Source organism: Oreochromis aureus, linkage group 1 (assembly GCF_013358895.1).
Source record: "Oreochromis aureus strain Israel breed Guangdong linkage group 1, ZZ_aureus, whole genome shotgun sequence".
Lineage (NCBI taxonomy): Eukaryota > Metazoa > Chordata > Actinopteri > Cichliformes > Cichlidae > Oreochromis > Oreochromis aureus.
Window position 1 is genome coordinate 22,353,265 of NC_052942.1, and position 21,292 is coordinate 22,374,556.

Sequence of the window (21,292 nt, forward strand, 5' to 3'; positions counted from 1 at the left end):
CTTCAAGACCTCTTAAAGACGTTATCGCATGAAGTTCCATCCATTCCAGCTACAAAAAAGGGAATTTAAGACACTAAACCCATATAATGTCTTTTTCCACACAGTGCATATGGTAAAAATCAAAAGATCAGTGAACCATAAATACCAGAATGCAGTTCATATTACCTGACAACTGAAATTCTTCTGTTGCTCTAATGTGCATTAATATAAAAGTCAAATTTTCTTTCTCTCCTGTCATCTAGTCTGGGATAACTGGTAGTTCTACATCACCTGCAGATGTAATTCTTGTCTGTCTCAGCTCTTTGAGTGAGATTTATAACCCATAAATGGATAGACAGATGGATACAGACTGCTTTAGACAATTCCTCTGTCACTGGGACTTTACCAACAACACCAAAACAGTTAAAATGAGAAAAAGAATCAAATATTACATTTGAAAGAATGTCAAAGTGTCTTTTGAAAACATGCCAGCAACGGTATTGATGACTTGATGATCTGAAGGTTCCCTAGGTGCTGTGTGCTTGCTGTAGCTGACCAGGCTTGATTTTAAACCTTTGAATTGAATTGTGGCACTACAGGGCTGACCTCAGGACTGGAAGCAAACGTAAGAGGATGCTAAGGACTTTTTACTTTGTATCAAGTCCAGAAGCCTACAATCTGGAGATAGTGGGAGAGGAGGTTGATGAAGGATAGGATAAAACTAACCTGGAAAGCTTTTTGGGCGCATCATACAACAATTTGCATATAGATGGGGTTAGAATTACATGAGAGATCATCTCCATCACAGCTGTAATGGACAGGATGACAGATAAAGTTAGGCCGGAGTCTCCATGGACAACGATTTTTTTCTTTGCAGATGACACTGTGATCTGTAGTGAAAGTTCAAATCAGTTGGAAGAGAGCCTTGAGAGGTAGAGGTATGTTCTGGAGAGAAGAGAGATGAAAGTAAGTAGAAGCAAGACAGGATACATGAGTGTGAATGAGAGCCAGACTGCAAGGAGTAAAGGTAGGGAAGACAGATGAGTTTAAATACTTGAGGTCAGTCATCCAAGGCAACAGACAGTACATGAGAGGTGACGAAGAGAATGCAGGTGAGGTGGAGACAAATGTCACAGGTGATTTGTGACAGAAGGATAGGAGCAAAAATGAAAGAGAAGCTTTAAAAGATGTTAGTGAGACCTGCTATGATGTGTGGTTTGGGGAGGCAGAGTTGGAGGACAGAGGAGGATGCTGGGGATTGGGTAAGATAGAGGCAGGTGACCTGTTGTAGTCACACCTGAAGGCAGCTGAAAGAAGAAGATATTGTGAAAGTTGTTAGTATTCATCAGATATCATGAATTATACTGTACTCATTCCATATTTTACTTGCTATTGTTTTGCTGCATTTCCGTTCAGTAACGTACAATATATCATGTTACACTGAACATTTTATTCATTTTTCAGTCTATACTTTCAGATTTTGCACAGTATACAGTACGGTTGCTGTTTCTGTTCTTTTTTTGGATTTTAGGTTCCCCAAAACATTTCGCTTGTATTTCCATTATTAATCTATACTATTTTCTATTCATATGCTGTCTTAACTGTTTTACACGCATTCATATTCTCCACATTCAGACACGAATTTCTTCAGTCTGTGCAATATAAGTCTAAAATAGTTAAATTAGACATCCTCAAAAGTTGATTCTGTTTATCTGGACCTAGCGTTTTCAGTGGGAGAAACGTGACTTCTTCAATCTAAGCTGACTGCAGGTTTCCCCAATCTTATAAACAGTACATTTGCATAATGACTGAAACTAGCTCCACTGAAGGAACAATGGGCTGGGAGCTCAGTTTCTTGATCATTAATATGCAAATTCTCATGACCAGTGATCGACAACCACTGATCAAAGCCCACTGATCAAAGACCATGAGTACCATTCACAGAGAGTTGGGGATTGGCTGCACTCACAGCATTGTAAGATGGTGAAAGATGTACCCTTAGGCCCCCTCCTCGATTCAGAGATGGTCTTTCCCTTTTCACGTAAATGGCCTCCCCGCTCAAACCAGCGTTCCTCCCTGTCCAGGATGCGTACATCCTCATCAGTGAAAAAGTGTCCACTGGCCCGTAGGTGTGACTGCGGAGTTCTGGCTCTTCTGTGTTGTGCCATCCGCTTCGCCAGAGGTTGTTTGGTTTCCCCGATGTATAAATCCTGGCAATCCTCCTGGCACTTAACAGCGTACACTATATTACTCTGTTTGTGTCGGGGAGCCCGATCTTGGGGTGGACCAATTTTTGGCGCAACGTGTTTTGGGGTTTAAAATAAAATTAGACATCTTTACAGTGTAGCTTACAAAAAATAAATGCATTCGTAGTATGCAAGTATTATTGGAAACGTAAAGTTAGAGTATTTAAATCACATAATGAAGGGAATATTAATCTGCATATAAATAAAACGCCCGTGTCTCTGGTAAGGGACACAACAACTCCCAACGATCTTACGTATGCCCGACGGCACTTTTTACGTGTTGCGTCACGGCGGTGGGCGTGGCTATCCGCGTGAGCCAGTGATCTCGGCTCGTCCGCTGACAACAAACATGCGTCGTTGGCAGCCGGAGGGGGTACTCACCAGCAGAGTGGCGGCAGGGACAGTTAACCAGCTCTAAGGACACTCTCACGCTAGTTGCGACCGCTGTGTGGTTCAAAGTTTTGGGGCTTTCTGTTCGTCACAGAGAAACAATTAAACGTTTTAGCGACGCGACGCTGTCCGGTTTCCTCACACTGAGGGATTGCAATGCCCTCTGACTTTATCTCCCTTTTCAGCGGGGACCTCGACCTGAATTCGCCCAGATCCTTGTACTCTAAAGGTAAGCAATTTTTTATTCACTTTCTCTCTCGCTTGTCACTCTCATTTGGCACTTTTCGGAGTTTACATGTGCGACTGACCGCCTGCCGCGTTTGTGTGTGTGTGTGTGTGTGTGTGTGCGTGCGCGCGCGCGCGTGTGCGTGTGTGGGTGTGTGTTTTTTGGAGGTTTTTTTTTTTTTTTGTGCGGTGGCTGAACGCTCTCCTTCACTCTCATTCATCTTTAAACCATCTTCTTTAAAGCGCCTGCTCAAAATAAGGTACTGAATCCCCTATAGAGAATTTAAAGGTATTTTCATGTATGTCCTGTGTGGACCCTGAAGCAACGTGAAGCAGTGTTTGTTTTTTGTTTTTTTTAAATTATTATTATCTTTTCTCAAAACTAAAGCCCTGGGCAGCTGCATGCACACCGGTCAGACCAGTTTACCAATTCCCTGGCAGCTGGAAAACAGTGATATCTATGTTCTGTGGGTTGTTTGAATAGGCCATCAGTGACCCCCGCCCCCTGAAGCACTACATATGCAGGGCACTGCCCCCAAAGTGACTCTGTAATGGGATCATGGACATGAACTGTGAGAGCCTCATGCAAGCCTTTACATACCATAGCCTAACTTAAATGAGCTTAATTACGTGTAAATTTTGAAAAACACAAAACAAAAAAAGCGTTATTTTCTGGTATCCTGTTAATTACATGTGGGGGCTTGCTGCTTTGCATGATACCAACGCGAGAAAAGTGGAAAAATATATCTCCCAAAACTGTCATATGCAGAAATATCTTTTGGAAGTGATTTCATCCAACAGGGGGTGTGCAAAGCCAATATCAGTTTTTAAGGTTAAGAATAGTATGCTACCTTTTTCTCATAGCAGTGGGTTCCAGCAAACGAATTAAGTGGGTGGCTTCATTCATGCTCCTGCGGAAATTTTGCATCATTAAGAATCTTAATTGGAAATCTGTTGCCAGTTTTAACCTGAAAGTCTGAGTCGATGGGATAATAATATAATTAGTGATTTAATTTATGGGTCTTTGTAAAACATAAAACCAAAATGCCGTAATTCTGTAAATCAACAACTAATTTTCCTGACAAATGCTTCTTTTAGAATTATCTTAGACTGAAAAACATGTTCTTAAACATGAAAGTCGTGATGCAGAATTCAACACCCAACCTTACTGTGCTTGATCGTGAAGAGAAACGATCATGACTCAAGATAAGATGCAATAATGACACATTGCCTGAAAATATATGTATCATTTTTCTGTACAAACTTTTTGCAATAAGTTGGAGAGAAAAAGTTGAAAAATGTAAAGATTTAGGTGTTATGTTTTAGTGTCGTGCTTCCATTGCAACCTCTGTCCAGAATTGTGAAATGCTTCCACAATTCAAATTGTCGTGCTGTGGTTTTGGTTTGTGTCAAACTTTGAAACTATTACCCAAATGGGTGCTCACAAATTGTGTTATATCATCTCGCTGGCTCAATCGCTGGAAATGTGCAGCAATGAAGCCCTCCTCTGCCTTTTCTCCCTGCCCTAGCATATTTACCAGAATATTAACACCTTTTCATCAGCTGCTTACCTAGATTCAGGAGTCCATTAATGGAGTAGTAAACAAGTTTAACCCAGTATTGCTTTTATTTTACCAAATATATGTTGCACTGGCTGCTCATATTAAACAGTACTAAAGTTTAACATGAAGGCCACCACATGTACGAGTAATTGCTGTGAATCAACAAAGTTCAGACTGCTCTAAATACTCATTTTTAGACAGTTTCTTCTAAGAGAAAAGTGATAATAAATATAGTAAAAGTATTCAAGTAAAGGTAATTTTACTTCAACACTTTTCTAAGCAGCATTGATCATTTCCAGTCATTCACAAGGATAATAGGAGAACAATTTATTTTTGCTGTCAATTTTATAATTGAACTTTTTACTCCTAACTCTAGACTGTGAACTCTTATGTCCCACATAAATCAGCTGAAACTCCTTTGAGATTAAGGCCAGTGGTAACTTGTTTTTTAAACCTGTGTTGGGTATGGTCCTGATAAGGCCCACTCTTCCACAGTTGATTTGTTTTTTTTTATCTTTTAACTCCTTAACATCAGCTTAAGTCGTACCCCAGCCCAGAAATAAAATATACTGTCAATCGGAATTATTAGCTGGTTATTGTTTTTTTTGTTTTGTTTTGTTTTTTGTTTGTTTTTTTAAAGTAACGCTTATCTGTAATATGCCTTTCTCAGACAAGACAAGATGGAGTAAGATGAGTAAGAAAATAAATGCCATTTAAAACAATAGAAAAGCTGCGTTAAACAGCAAAAAATGATGAGGAACATATTTTTAGCTTGCTGTTATGACAGAGAATGTAAAGGAAATTCAATAAACAATAGCACTCAAGATAAGACTGCTTGCTATCTTTTACTGATGGACTGTAAGTTAGTGGATGTAATAAAATGTCTCTCCACCAGTTTCACATTAAGGTTGAAGAATGTTATGGGTCTTCTGTGTTCTATCAGTCCCATTTAACAATTGTAAGACCCTCAGATCTTGACATAGTTTTTTTTCTCTTTTTTTTTTTTCTATTGACACGACCAAAGCCTGGTCAATCATTACCTTGCTGGTTGCTCTGTGTATAAACCTGGGCTTAAATAGCACTCTATTAATATTGACTCTGCTGTGTTAAGCAAACTTAGCGGCATGCGCTTAGAAATATTTGACTGCCTTGAAAGCTTGTTGAGATCTGATGACAAAAGAAACAATATCGTAGAGGGGAAATGTCTGAAAAAGCAGTGCGTTAAGAGTTGGCGCTTCACTCTGAATGTTTCTGACGCAGACACGTCGCCATCTGTGGACTCTAAACTCATGTATTTGGAGATGTAAATGAACGGTAAACTCATGAGTCAGTGGTCTTGGGAACTTAAGCTCGTTGTGAACACGGTGAAAGGCACAGTAAGGTAACTCACAATCTTCATCTTTTTTAACATCAACCCAGACCTGTTTGACGTACTTTAAACCGTCGCACTTGTTGATATATTTTCGTGTGTCAAGTTTGCCAGGTGTCATGATAAGATCACGCATGACACCATACCAGCAGTATGCTGATTACATGACATGGATTTCCTCCTCAGCTTTACAATATTCAACACAGCTTTGTGAGCACAATTTGCATTGCGTGCACTCAGTCTGCGAAGCCAGGAGGAGACAACCAATAGGAGTCCTATGAAACTGGGTGAAATGGGGAATGTCTACAAACTACTTACTGGTAAAATCCTCTCACTTTTCACTCATACCCCTCTTCCTCTGCCATTTATAAGTGCCTATCATAACAGTTTTCTATGTCGGTCCTGCTGTATAATGTGCAGACTGACTCTGTCTCAAAGGACCTTAACGTTTATTTTGACTGAAGGCCATTGAAGCTCCAGTTATGGCACCTCGGCCTACAAAATTACTACTCCTGTAGTTATACTCTCTCTGAGGCCTAGCCATGTTCACAGAGCTAGTGGCGGTGTTTGTTTGTCTTTTGTGGCCTGGAAGTGTTTTATGATATTAATTGTTATGAACAAAGCTACATGCAGCTGGCAACTTGACTAATCTAAGGAAGAAGTAGATCAGAGTCCACTAGCGAAAGAGGAATGCAGACAGACAGGCATCTGGACTAATGGCATATTCGGTCTTCTTTCCCCCAGTGTCTCTGTTTAAACATGACATGGCTGTGCAACTGTTTCTTTCTGCACATACTACCAAAGTAGCTGCAGTCTTGCCCTTAAAATAGAAGAAATGCAACACTGTTATTAAAGTTGAGATCTGTTTAGTCTGGAGTAGTGAGCTGTTTAAGAGTTAGGAGAGATGGAGAACATTTCATTTTTATGATCATCTTCTAGTAAAATACGATCTCCTATTGTAATATAAATCACAAATGCTAGTGCTCGATACATTCATCTTCAGGGTTAACTGTTAATGAGCTCATTCAGTGCTCCTAAAAAGCCATAAAGTAATTCAGATTACTCACATCTAAATGCGGCCCAAGTGTTCTCACTTACCTTCTTTGAAATCTCTTTGATCAATCATTAACACTAACCAAACTTCAATAAGAAGTCTAATCAGTGTCGGGTCAAAATATCGCCTCTTCTGGTATTTACTGCACACTTGTGACTTTGTTTTGGCTGTGGAAAATCAATATATGAGCTTTTTAACCAATCAGAGCACTTGAAGTTTATACTAAAGTGTCTTTTTGTGTGTGTATGATTGTTGAGGTCAACTATTGAACTACTTTTTGCTATACGTATAGATCTCCAAAATCTCCTTTGTTGTATTGCATTGAACACAAAAGCCGTGTTGAGATTTAATCCTTAAAAAAAGAGTGAAATATTTCACAAAAACGAGCACGTTTGTAATAATTAGCACTAGTATAACTTTAGTATCACATTTGTGTCATACATATATAAAAAATGTGTGTTTCCAAAGTTACAAATACCTTTTATAGACATTGAAAAGTGTTAGTTTTTGAAACTGCAATTCGACAGTTTTGCGCGCACCTTTATAGGTTTTACGACGTGCAATGAAGTTGCCGAAATCACGGAACTTATAAAGTATTATACCCGTCTTTTAAAGTTTTTCCGTTCTGCCAGAAACCGGCCTTTAATAAGTAATCAAGTAAAGACTTTTTTGTCTCCTTGGCCTATTTTAGGTGAGCAGGTTACTTGTGTTCATGAATTGCTGCTCTCAGCAGTTGAAGGGAGATTATCTACCAGACAGGTGTTGCTGTGCAGCAGGATAACTCTGAGAAAAATACAGTAGTGGGGTACAAAGTGGAGCATTGTATTGTATTTGTCCCACTTAATTTGTGTCCAATGTTTCACAGAGTCCTGTCCGTTGTACTGTAGTGTCCCGAGTTCAGGATTTCCAATGCAAAGTAACAGGAAGAGGACTCGAGCATAGCGCCTGAACATTTTTGCTTGCACAGATCTTGGAGAATATTTCTCAACACTCTTCTGTGAAAAGCCCAAAGCACCTGTGACATCTTACAGCCTGCCCTTGCGTTTCTGGCCCAAGCAAGATGATTCTGAGCGAAGACATTAAATATTGAGTGCGGTGAATCTTGGCTTGCCGTGCTCTTTCCATTGGCAGGTGACATGCGGCAGTTTAAGGTGTCAGAAACTCATAACTAGGCTGTAAGCAAGGTGTGTGTGTGTTGTGTTCTGGTTCAAAGTAAGAGACTGTTAAATTGAATTCACACATTTATTTATTTCTTTTTAATTCTTTCCTGTTATTTCTAAATAAAGCAAATGTGCATGCAAGGTCCTATCAAGCCAGTCAGTGTTTGTGTATAAATACATAGTGGTCAGTTTACAATAATTAACAAATAATGAAAAGAAAAGACTTTATTGTCCAATTGATAGACAAATAGCAACCCAAAACGTGTTTACTTTAGAGTATGGTGTTTTAAATGTACACTGAAATCAAAAACCCAAACACGTACTTTGAGTAATCCGATATACCAACCTTACAACAAACCCCTTCTCCACAGAGCTTATCATATTCAGTTTTTATTGAGACAGTGCCAGAGAGCTGTGGATTCAAATGGTCTTTAAGGACCGCTCTCCAAAGTGGTTTGACTGTCCTGCAGCAGTCGTCTTGCTGCGTTGTTGTTCCGACCACTGTTATAGCCCACAGTTACTGCACCATGTTGGTTGTGTGAATGATGCTTTTATTAGCTAGCTGTAATTAGCACATTTATCATCCCATCAGTTTTCATATAATGCAACCTTGGAGGTTTTTTTTTTTTTTTTTTTTTTTTTTTTTTTTTTTTTTTTTGGGTGGTGTTGCAATACCAGTTGGCAGCGAGGCATTAAACATAGTGCTATTGAAACATGATAACATGCACAAAGGACCTGTTGACTAACTTCATGTATGTGTTCACACATGTTTGCTGGCACGTATATTTAGGGTTGGGCTTTTTCTTTCAGGCAGTTTCACACAGTACATAGTAATATCTTGTGTTGTTCTAAGCCCTTATGGATTTCTACATTTTAACCAAAGCTGTATAAATACATCAAATTGAAATTGCTACCCCCCCCCCCCCCTTTTGTCCGCATGCTGTTTGGGCTTGATTGAGACTGCACATGTGGCTCTCTTTTGAGACTTTGAACTGCATCCATGGTTTTATTTTCCTGCAGATCCAGAGCCAGAGCTAAGGCAATTTTCCTTCAGCGCTGAGTCAGTTTAATCACATCTGTAGCCGTTTGTTAATATCCTTGCACCAAATGAAATGAAAGGTGAATCTGAGGCTGTGTCAAGGTCTGCAAGCCAGTTCAAGTAGAAGAAACGTTACTTGGTCATGAACATATGATATATGCTCTGAGCTTTTATTTTTCTTTCTTTTTTTCCCCTCCCCTGCTGATACAGCATAGCTGCTGTCATTTAGCTTTAAAATCCTGTTGTAGGTTTGTGATGCCTGTAAGGGATATATCTCATTAGCGAGGCCTTTTTTCTTTCTCCTGCGTTTGACACATTTTGTCACAGCTCTGAGTTTCCTCACACAAAAAGGTATTTCATAACATTCAGTAATGACGAATTCTTTGTCACAAAGTGCTCAAGCGATCCACCCCGCAAGCCAGCAGTTGTGGTATGCCAGTATCCTGTGTTTTCATTTCTTCTTTCTGAGTCATCTGGCTTCCCCAGCAGACTGGCAGGTAATTTGTGCTGGAATGAACTGGAGCATTGATGTCCTCCTGTATCCTTTCATTGATTGTATCCTTGCTTGTTCTTGTTGTTGTGCACTCTCACTTGGCCCACATTCAATCCAGTGAAGCCAAGAATATACTTTTTACGCCACACAGATGCATGCGCAGTGTTTAGAGTAGCGTCTGCACAAACACAACAAGTTGGAGTGCATGCAAACATCTGCACGGAGGCTCGTCTTCACCCTCTGATAACACTGTTTGCATCAGACATAGAACCCTGACCAAAAGTATCAGCTTTTTCCCCCTTTTACCCCCCCTTTTTTTTCTTACTGTTTATAGTAATGTGATGAAAGGTTTAGAAGGCTCAACCACTAAACTTAAGGACTATCTGAAAAATTAAGGCCCGAGTCACACAAATCGAGACACTGGTTGGTGACTGCCTGGCAACCACCAGTTGTGAACGCTTGCTGTGAAATCAATTTCTATAGTCCCAGTCTTGCAGGCCTAAAGACCACAAGGGAAAAATCTCTGTCTTTGGTTTGGTCACACTTTTTCAAGTTTCACTACCACTTAGTGGTTAGTTAGCAAGTGTTTGCTGTAGTGCATTGACTTTGATGAGGTTTTTGATGCAGCAACCTCTTTGTCGTTTGTTGCTAGGTGAAACTGTTACCAGTCTTCAGGAAACCCTTGCTTACTGGTTGGGGCATACACATTTTTCCCTAGATACTGATGGGTCTCCAGACCTGTGTGACCTTACCAAACAGTTTTTCCTTTTCCACTCTGACATTGAAAACATTTTTTTTTTTTTTTTTTTTTTATACTTTGGCATTATTTTTACTTCGTCTGTGGTTTACCACAACAATTTTGCCCTCAGCTTTAAACCCCACATTATTCCACAAAATTCAAAGAGATAAAGACGTGCTACACTTTTTTGAGTTTTTGAAACTAAATCTGATTATAAAAGTATAATGATGTTATTATATAGACGATGTCTGTTGCAAAATAAACCAGTGTACTTAGGTTGGATAATCATTAATCGTGTCAGTTTTTTATGATAAAATCAAATCTTAAACATCTAGAGTGTGACATCTGGTCACAAGGCTGCTAACTGCATGTTTTTGAAAACATTCGGTAGCTATTTAAAAGTCACTGCTTATCTATTTGATTGCATTATGGTCTTTTTAACCTTGCGGTGCCCTGCCATAGTTTCTTGTTAAATCAAAGGTCAGGTTTGCCCCCCCCCCCAACATACACAGTAAAAATATTTCCCTTGATACACGACAAGACAAGATACAGTGAACCTGGTCTCACCATACGACTGTAAAAACTGTAATACTGTATAGAACTAATCCTCCTTATGCAGGCCATACTCATTCATCATTGTATTAATGATAAAAAGCATTTTATTATGTCATTATTACTGTATAATCTGTGCAGTCCCTGTTGCCACTCCTTTATTTATTAGTTTGGCAGAGTTTTGTTTTGTTTTTTTTTTTTTGTTTTTTTGTTTTTTTTTTGATGAGTCAAATACCAGGTCATTAGCAGAAAAAAAAATTTTCATTTCTCACCATATCAACAAGCCACAGCCTGCTCGAACAATGAGCAACAGATATGAGTCTGCAACTTTTTTTCTCCTCTTCAGTGAATAAAGGTGCAGACTTAAGTGTGCAGTCTGACGTAAACCTGTTTGAGCACGTGGGGCAGAGTAGTAAGCATGCTATTTGGAAGGAATTTTAGCCTTAGGAGTCAACAGAAATTACATAAAGAGGGCTTCTGGATCAAAAGCTGTTGTTGGGTGCCAATCTTTGCATGTCCAGGCAACTAGACTAACATGCAAACTTCAAATTTCAACACAAGTTCCAATATCCCAATATCACCCCTTATTTTTGTTTTTCAACTAGTGGCCTCAACCCTGCCAGAGCAAACTGCATTTTGCGATAGTGGAGTTTGATTAATCTTTGCCATGCTGTTGTGACTTTTGCCTGACAACTCATTCTCAATCCTTTTTTGGAAGTAAATCTTCCTATATAAGCGGTAAAGTTATAGGCTTAGTCTACAGGCTGTCTCACAACAGTTTGTCAATAGAAATCTTGAAAATATTACAAAGAAATAAAATCTACAAGACCTAGGATAAGAATTCAAAGCAGTTATTGTTCTGAAAAACATTGGTATTAGCAGCTAGTCCTACATTCTGGACTTTTTCAGTGTAGATTTAGTGCACCTCAAGACCTTCCCAGTGGACTCTAAATGTTGTCTCAGTGCCAGATTATTATTTTTTTAACGTTTATTTCCCCCTTCTTATCATTAGAGTCAACAGCTTCCATCAGAAATCAGCCCACAGAGTTTCCAATACTAGACCTTTGTGACACTACAAGCTGTTTTTGCATAATGTTATATCTGACATAATAGATTAAGTACACTCGACGTGCAGTGGCTCTGTGCTAATGGAGATTTATTAGTATCTTTGAATCATTATCTCCATCATTTGCTCACAGATGCTGATTTTATGACGTGCATACATACTTTATATTAATTATGAAATGAGTTGTTGCATTAAAAAGTCTCAGGGTAGTCCAGGATAGTATTATATTAAATAGACTGGGAAGGTCTTGCTGATAGTGACTGTTCCAGTCTAAGAAGCTAGGGTGCTGCCCTCCCCCCCCCCCCTCCTTTTTTTTTTTTAAACACCCTTGTGAACATATTTAATTGTCTGTCAGTATATTCAAAGACACTTCCTGTTGCCTCATCACTTTTCCTGTGAACCTGTCAGAAATCCCTGTTTTACCACATCACACGTTGTGTGTGTGCGTGTGTGCGTGTGCGTGCGTGCGTGCGTGCGTGCGTGCGTGCGTGCGTGCGTGCGTGCGTGCGTGTGTGTGCGTGCGTGTGTGCGTGTGTGTGTGTGTGGCCTCTTCTGATTCACTGGAAACTGGGACTTGGAAAACTTCTCATCAGCAGTTAGACATGAATTCACTGGAAATTTTGTGGTTTGATCTTTTTTTGTTTTTTTTTAAGTAATTATTTTCTGCGACATTGCAAATAAAACACGTTTTTCCTTCTTTCTTTTTTCTTTCTTTTCGAAGGGTGAAAAGAAAGAGGTTGATATACAGACATGCAGTTTCTACAGGAGTATATACCATCACTCTCTGATAAGTTTACTTAGTATGTTACAGCTGGCTCATAAAGAATATGAATTCAATTTTATTTCCAACACTCTCTCGGCTAGTGTTTGCACTTTTAGTATTTTAATTCAGGTGAACACACATGGGCCACACACTTAGGTTGCAAAGGGGTGCATATGTGATATGTAAAATCGAGTACTCAGCTATGCAAATAGGATGCCACGATGAACCAGGATGTAAGTGATTGCAAACCATGGCAACTCGGCCACCAAGTGGTAAACCGCTACAGTTAAGAGTGAGGTCCCCCAGTTGTAAGGCCAATGGTGCATAAAAGCCACCAGTGTTCTGCTCACTTAATAACTGCAGAGCTCCAAACCTCCTCTGAAATTAACACGAGCGTAAAGGTATTCTGTAATCTGCATGTGGTACACTGATTTTGTCCATATAATGTAAATTCTACATGCCGTCGGTAAGAAAAGATTCTGGACTCCTTGTCAGTTCAAAAAATTTACCTATTTGTTTGGAAACGCAGGACAATCAAAACGTGTACATGTATTAGTAGATGTAAATATACACGTTTTATGTGTAAAATTGCCACAGTGTGTCTGTTAGGCTCTCAAGTGGCACCATCATGATGATGCACTGGTATTGAAGATGAACCTTTTATAAAAGTCTTTTTGTTTTCCTTCAATAGATAACACTCCAAGTTTTTCAGAAACATTAAAACATCCTCGATGACCACACATATGTGAGTAAAATGTGAATGTCACTCATTTAGTGGTTGCTGGGGGTCGCAAGGATTGCGTTGCCATGAGGTTATTGACCGGTCTCTAGGCCAGTGTGACAGGCCTTTCAGCAATGTCATGGTGTCTTTGAGTCTGCCGACCAATCACAGGCTGCGCAGGCTGGTCTCAGTGACACTGCACAAAATAATGGGTAATATGATTCTCCTTGCACATTTGGTTAGAATTGAAATTCACCCACACTATGTGTGTATGACGGTGATGCAACTGAGAGGCATCTACGCAGACATAGATATGTTGTGTCAGTTGTCCCTGATCATATAAATATTTATAGATTCATATGACATTACTGCAACCCAGGTTGCAAGGTTATAAGAATCCCTAATCTCACATTCTATAATTGACTTGTTTAAAAACAAGGTTTGACCAGGTTTAGGGTAAATTTGACAAACTAAACGGTAAGAATCTGATATTGTGACAGCCTTACTTTCAAAGCCGACCGTGCTGTATTCGCGAGCCTTTGTGTGAGCCGTTCACTGCAAATAGTTTGAATTCCACTGCTTTTTGAAGTCACGCTGCCAGATTAAGTTGAATGACCATTTCATCTTTTGGGTCCACTTGTAAGCACAGAGCTAAAGGTAGATGGGTTTAAGAGCATTAAGTTCAGTCAGATTGTCACTATTTTCTTTTCCAGTAGTATCTGCTGACAGTAAAACAGACTCCATTGTGGTACTGTTTAGATAATAAATATGATAAGTGACCTACTTTGCTTTCAAAGATGACTTGTGGATGTGTGGTTTGGCCCTCATAGAGTCTCAGTGGGCTTTTTTGTAAAGCCAGCATAGTGGTAGGTGTCTGTTGAAAACAAGCCATGTAAGATGACGCATGGGGGTTGTTCCTGGTCGCTTCAGGATTAGCTGGGATAAAAGGGCTACATGCCACAAATGCTGAACCTGGTGTGACACAAATAACTTGACCCGCTCCAAGGCTTCTCTGGCTTTTACTTTTTTAGATCGCTGTGTGGAAAGAACAGTCTGTAAGATTTATTTTTTTTTCTTTTCAAAAACATGTGACAAGGACGAGGTGATGGTCAAAATAGAAAATGTTGACATAACTCAAGTGAAAACATTGTTTATTTCAGATGCATCTAATTAAAAACACACATTCTAAATTTGTACTTGGATTTTTTTCCTTTTTAGGCCAACTTTTCCAATATACACTGAAACAAAACAAAACAAAAGTTGGGGAATTTATATTTCTATTGAGAGGAAAGATGATAACTTTGTAAGCAGTTGAGATCTTTTTAAGTATTTGGGTAAAAGCAATGTTTTTTAAGAGTTAGATGGGTACAAAGTAGTTACGGTTAAAGTGAGAAAAGTTGGTTTATGTTCCATGTAATCTCATGCAAACTCAGGTAAGTGTGAAAGCGTCTTTACATATGTCACTGTACACTTTGCACTTTACATGCATTATGCAGCCTTGTGAAAAACTTAGTGCACCTTGTGATTCAGTAGCTTTAAGATGCACCTTTAGCAACAATAACATAAAGCAATCATTTTCTGGAAGATTGCCAGTCTTTCATGTCACTATGTCGGAATTTTGGCGCACTTATTTTTACAACTTAAATTCGTTGAGGTTTGTTTACTTTCGTTTTCCACAGTCCTTGTCGGGTCCTGGCACAGCATTTCAATGTGGTTCAGGTCTGGACTTTGGACCACATTGATTCTTTCCTTTTTCCATCATTCTGTTGCAGATTTGCTGCTGTGCATGGGATCATTGTCCTGTTGCATAACCCATTTTCTGCCAAGCTTTAGCTGGCAAACCGATGGCCTCATTTTTACTCTAGAATACTTTAGTATACAGAAGAGTTTGTGGTTGACTGCAAGTTCTGCCAAGCCCAAATCATCAACCTCTACCACCGTGCTTGACAGTTGGTATGAGGTGTTTGTTCTGATATGTTGTTTGGTTTTCGCCAAACATGGAGCTGTGCATTATGGCCAAAAATCTCCTCTTCAGTTTCATCTGTTCAAAGAACGCTTTCCACTTGTGGTCAAACTGGAGAAAAATGGCCTAAATTATTTGGAAACCTCCCTTCCCAGATTGATGGGCAGCAACAGTTGTTTCTCTAAGATCATTGCTGACATCCTTTCTTGTTGTCCCCCCCCTCCCCTATTTTGTTAACACACATCTGAATGCTCCAGACCTAAAACCTGCTACAACTTGTGCTTTAAAAAAGGTGCTCACAGTTTCTGATGATCAGTTAACCAAGTGCATTTGATTGTCAGCACCTGGCTACTACTTATCATCTTAATTCCAATGGAAGCAGTGAGGGTGTACTTAGTTTTTCCACAGGACTGTAGCTTAGTATTACTCCATAAAACACACATGCAACAACTGTTGTTTCACAAATAGTTTCTTCTTGTGGTTTGGTAAGTCTTGTGAGTTTCTTCATCAGGTAAACTGCCAAACACAATGATGATGGTGTTGTGATTTTTTTTTTTTTTTTTTTTTTTTTCATTTTCCCAAATGCAATATGTGGTTAAGTGCAGTCATAAGTATAAGTATCATTACTTGTATTAGTAGGGTATTCGATTTCATATGCTGGCAAAAATGAAATTGGAAAATATGCCAATTTTTTTCCCAGTGGTGATGTATGAAATAAAATAGTATGTTCTAATATTCGTGGGAAAGTGGTTTAATACTGGGTGGGGTGGTTGTCGTATTCATGATTACTCAATTAGCCAGGTACTACCTTCTCTGTAATTTTTTTTTTTTTTTTTTTTTTTTTCCCCTTAAATACGTGGCACTAACCAAGAGTTCTGAGAAGTTTATGGACAAATACATTGTAGCATTGAAGAGTATGAACACATTGGCTTATGCTGTACACAAGTAAGTGGTGGTGGCAGCCTGTCAAAATGCTTTGTCCGGACATGCCTTCACAGCATCAGGATTATGACAAGAGAAAAATGGTGGGCTTGTCAGAGAGGTTAATGAAAACAGCGGAGAAGTGATTGTAACACAACATTCCTTTCTATGGGCTGCAGCCATAAAGAAAAAATGGAAAAATTAATTGAACTACTTAATTTGTTATTCAAATCTGAATGTAGCTAGGTGCAGCAGAATTTGGTTAAAATACAACTTTGATTTTTGGGTTATTTAATACCTATGACCTGTATGCAATGCGACAGATGCACTATGTATACGGTCATGTATCAAACCAATGCTTGTTGGTGGTATTATTTTGGGCTCATGTGACTTTTCCTATGTAATTACTGCAGAAGGAAACCCTGCAAAATTATTTCACTTATGCGCGAGCACTTGTCTACTCGTGCGTCATTCCTGCATATATATGCTGACATACTACACTGATATTGTGCATAGGTGTGTGACAAGTTTTGCTCAACATGCCAAGAGGCTTTTGGGGTCAAGTTTTTGGTATTTATTTTTCATCCTGTGGTTTGCGTTGCTGTAAAACTAAGTTTTCACACCTTAATCTTCTGATAATGTAAATGTAAAAACATAAATCTCAGTCTTGAAATATAAGCTAACATTTTAAAGATGACTATTGCTGGTTTCAAGAAATAGTCACCACAAGGTACAAATAATTACCTTTTATAAAGTATTAGCTACCATGTTGCCTTTTTTAGCTTCTTTAAAATGTCCAGTGTAAGTATAAAACTGGGTCATTGCTGTCATCTATTAGTAGTGGGTGGTAACAATAACATGGAGTGAGATTTTAGTACGGTTTTATAAACTGAAGCCACATACTGATTTTTATTTATATGCATTCGTACGTCATTGCTCGGGTATAAGCCTGTATTCATTTATGCCTTGATAATACTGCTTATTTTCTAATTTCTCCATGTTGGCTCAGAAGCGAGACAAACACTCAAAAGAGTTGTCTCTCAATCTCTGTTGCTATGGAGTCCCTGGTAGCCTACATGTAGGTCGGCTGTAAACATTTCAGGGTTGCTGTAGATGGTTTGCTGCAGGTGCCTGTCGATTAAGCTTGTGCTCCTCATTGCATTTTGTGAAATCCCACAAAGTCTGTGCAGCCTGAAATTTTTTAGCAAGTAGGTTGCACTACTGCTTGGTTTCTGCATGACAGGATTCCACATGACAATACCACTAACCTGTTGAGCAGGATGCACTACAGCAAAGGGTCTGGAGCACAGTAAACAAGACGGGGAGAGAGGTAGGTGGAGTGGAGGAGGGGGACAGAAGTGAGTTAAATCAGTCACTCAGCTAAAAAAACCAGTGCCACGCCCAAGGTGCCAGGGCTAGTAAGAGCAAGCAGGAGGAATGTGAGGGAAATGAATGGGATTGTAAGTCCTACCATTCACATGGTGAGTTCTTTCTTCTTCTTTTTTTTCATCTTAAGTCTGCACTACTTGCCACATACTCATCATGCCTTGTGATATGTTTATGAGTCTGTGCAGAATTACTGATGTGAAACTCAGATTGTGAGTGTGTGTGTGGTTTGTTAGTTTAGCTGTGAGTCAGTTCAGTTTTTATACACACATATTTCAGTGCATTGTTAGCATGAGTGCTACTGATCAAAACTAACCACATGTGTCAGTGTGAATTATTCTGGTTGTTATGATTATCACAGAAAATGAAAGGTTTTCCTCTGTGGTCAGTGGACTGCACAACATCGCTGTAGTCTTAAGGTAAAATCAAAACATCACGTGGTGTGTGAGGCTGTACAGTTTATTGCCCAGTTAGCAAGGCTTTATTTTTATTTTTTTTAATCTTCAGAGTGAAAGGGACAGTGTGTTGTCACGTGTAAATAAAGAACTACACTCTGTCTGTATGTCAGGAAACCAGCATGCAGGAAAATAAGAATTTTCATTCAGCCCTTTAGAAAAAAAAATGTCCAAGGGACTGTGGAAACACTTTGAACAGGCCAGCCAGTGATTCGACACTACTGCTGTGAGAGAAGAGTACATATTTTCTGTCTGTGTGGTTGGCAATCTGTGTACTGGAAGGGCTTCTCACTGAGAGCACATGTTGCTGCATGTGCAGTCAGTGAGGCCCAAGAAGTTAAAAGTGTAAATGCAGGGGCAGAGAAAGTGTTTTTGTGGCAGCGGTGGGATATGTTTGTGTGCATGCATGCGTGTGTGTGTGTGTGTGTCTCTGAGTTTTGTTTGGAGAACGAAGCCAAAAAAATTTATTTTTTTTTAAACCCCAGGAAAACCACACTAGAATCCTCTGTGTATGTGTGGTTCACTGGGAGTTAGGAGTTTGTTGGGTCCACTTTTAAGCCTCTTTCTGGGAACCAGCATTCCCTGCTCTTCTAAACCGAGCTGTAAGAGACTGGAGGGCTTTGGGAATGAAGAGGCATGGGCTGGTTTCAGTATGTCCCAGGTTTGTCTATTGTACACAGCGAGTGGTAACAATGGGAGGGTTACGTATCTGATATACACACCAAACCCTGGGACTCAGCTGCAAGTAATTAAAGCTGGCAGTTGGCAGAGAAGAGAGTCAGGCGACTGTAATGGCCGCTCTAAGTTCATACCATAATATTTGGATGATGAATCAGGCTGCTAGTAAAAGTGTTGTCATGCTGTTGACCCAAGGCTTTCTCCCTTCTCCATGTCCTGTTGCCCCAGAAGGGGGCACAGAGGAGAGAAAAAGGCTTTGTATGACCCTGTTTTTGGTGTGTAATGAGATCTGCTATTTATTTTGCATGCTACAGCATTTGATTGTCTTAAGTGTCTTGTCAACCTGTGTGAGTTTTTTTTTTTTTTTTTTTTCCATGTGGTTTGAGTTTTCCCAGAAGTGTACTCTTAGTCTTGACTAACTACTTCAGATATGATATGATTCTACCGATCCTCTGAGAAAATATGCAGCTTTCAGCTTTGGATGCTGTATAGTAGGGGGCAATGGGTGTATGCACAAAGTGCATACACACAAATCTGTGCTTAAACTGTGCGTACAAAAGTTTCACTCACAAATTTTCTTACCTGAATTTGTTTGTGTGCTGCAAACAAATGAACTGCCTCAGACTGTGAGCACAAATAATCAAAGTCCTGCTGTCTCGGAAATGTAAACAAATGTCTTTATATTGAAAATAATGATGGCTTAATTCACCTCCCACCTTTATGAAACATACTTTGAGAAATTTTTAAAAGTTCCAGATATTTCACACACAATCTTGAGTGAAAATGGGCATCATTTCATCCTTGATGGATGTCATCATTCACAACCTAATTTCTTGGCATTTTCGCACTTGTTTTTTTTTTTTTTTTTTCATGACTGTAGTGATTCTCTCATTTTTAGCTGACACAGATGTCTTTCCAATTTCTTCTTTATCTTCTTGCCTTTCCTGATTTTTATTATTATTCGTATTTTGCAGCAACTTTAATGATGAACTTCAACGATGGCGTCATTTTTTTCATGTTACAATACAGTGTTGGAGTGCTGTTGCTTATATGTGAAAGCATGGTGGATAAAGGCTCCTGTGTCAGTAAGGAATGTGCTAAATTACCTCAAATGAGGTCATTTAAGCACTACAAGTTGCTAGTTGAAAATGGGAGAGGTGTTAAAAGAGAGTGAACTTCCATGACCCCTGTAGCCACCTATCATCTCTGTTTACAGCCATTAGCCCGAGGCAACATTAGTGCCTTAGGTAGTATAACAGAACACACCTGAATCTCTGGCTGGACTGTTAGTAGCGTGTTGCATTATAGCTAATGCAGCCGTCAGGCTTTGACAAGCAAGAAGAATGTGGGAAATTGGATAAGATCTTTGCATTGGCTGCAGCTATGCTATTTTTATCTGTCTGTTGTGACATTAGAAGATAAGTGATAAATTAGTAAATCTTTTAAAAACTATGATGCTGCTTTTCTGATATGCAAAGATTCTTTACATACATTTTCCATCTACTGTCAGTCACATTATATAGCTTTGAATTCCCCTTGAATTTTTAGTCTGTCAGCAAATTGGGTGAAAGGTGTGGCATGATTATTCATACTTGCGGCCTGTGGCAGGCTTTGGCTTTAGTGAAAAGGTGAAGACGCGTTTGGCATCTGAACTGATGGTGAAATATGTTCCAGTGCATTGTTCCAATAGCCCTAGCTTTGTATCATGGGTATTTGTTTGTCATTGTGTTGGAGTCATTGCCAACAAGGTCATGGTGGTTCTTTATAATTGTGTAAGAGTGGTGATATGACATTGCTGTGTAATTAGATAATTTCAGAAGAACGTATGAGCCAAAACCAAAAAGTTTCATCACTTTCAGGTTTCCCGTTTACAACTCGGTCATGGAGCTGACACATTTGTTGGTGCTCAACAAAAGCTGTTGAGATCCTGTAAATCTGTCACCTTACTGTCGCTTTTATTGGTTCCCCCCTCCTTTCACAACAGAGTCAGTGTATGACCTTCTTCCCAGAGAGCTGCAGTTGCCTTCATCCACTCAGCAAAGCCCAAAAGTCATGAGTCAAAAGAGCGGCGGAGAGGCAGGGCCTCTCCCTTCAGCTTCTATAGCATCAGGTAGGATCCTGCTTCTCTTATCCTTATTTCTCCTCTGCAAGCAGGACTGATCATGCCCCACCCTGAAAAAAGTACAACTCATGTTACAGTCTGTACCTTCAGGCAAACAAACACCTGCATGTGGCAAGAAAGCCAGTCAGGCAACCATCGTGCTCCTCTGTGATTCTCACATGAAGGGAAAAAAAAAACAATAATAAAAGGCTGGTGAGGGAAGTTAATGGCAACTGAACATAGCTTGCTGCCTGTACTCACATGTTGCTATGTACTATATGTTGTGGTCTCTTGTAGCAACAGTTTAGAAATATGGTTCATGCACATGTTTTAAGACAATGATACTAGTGCGTAATGTTAATAAAACTGGAAAGTAGAACGATTGTAGACCATATGAATATGAGGCCCCGGCAAAGGCCTGTTATTCATT

At 39.4% G+C, this 21,292-nt stretch overlaps 1 protein-coding gene across 8 annotated transcripts in view; it reads left to right on the forward strand.

The window, feature by feature from the left end:
- Nucleotides 1-2,569: 2,569 nt before the first annotated feature.
- Nucleotides 2,570-21,292, forward strand: part of nfat5b (nuclear factor of activated T cells 5b) — a 36,485-nt gene continuing 17,762 nt past the window's right edge. For 4 of the 8 annotated variants that reach the window (XM_039610581.1, XM_039610586.1, XM_039610590.1 and 1 more), the window contains exons 1-2: nucleotides 2,570-2,844; nucleotides 20,746-20,871. In XM_039610581.1, the coding sequence (XP_039466515.1) occupies nucleotides 2,772-2,844; nucleotides 20,746-20,871 (199 nt within the window). In that variant the 5' untranslated portion in view covers nucleotides 2,570-2,771. Of the gene's footprint in view, nucleotides 2,845-20,745; nucleotides 20,872-21,292 lie in introns of those variants that run through there. The other 4 variants (XM_039610611.1, XM_031736380.2, XM_039610609.1 and 1 more) reach the window with 2 other exon arrangements.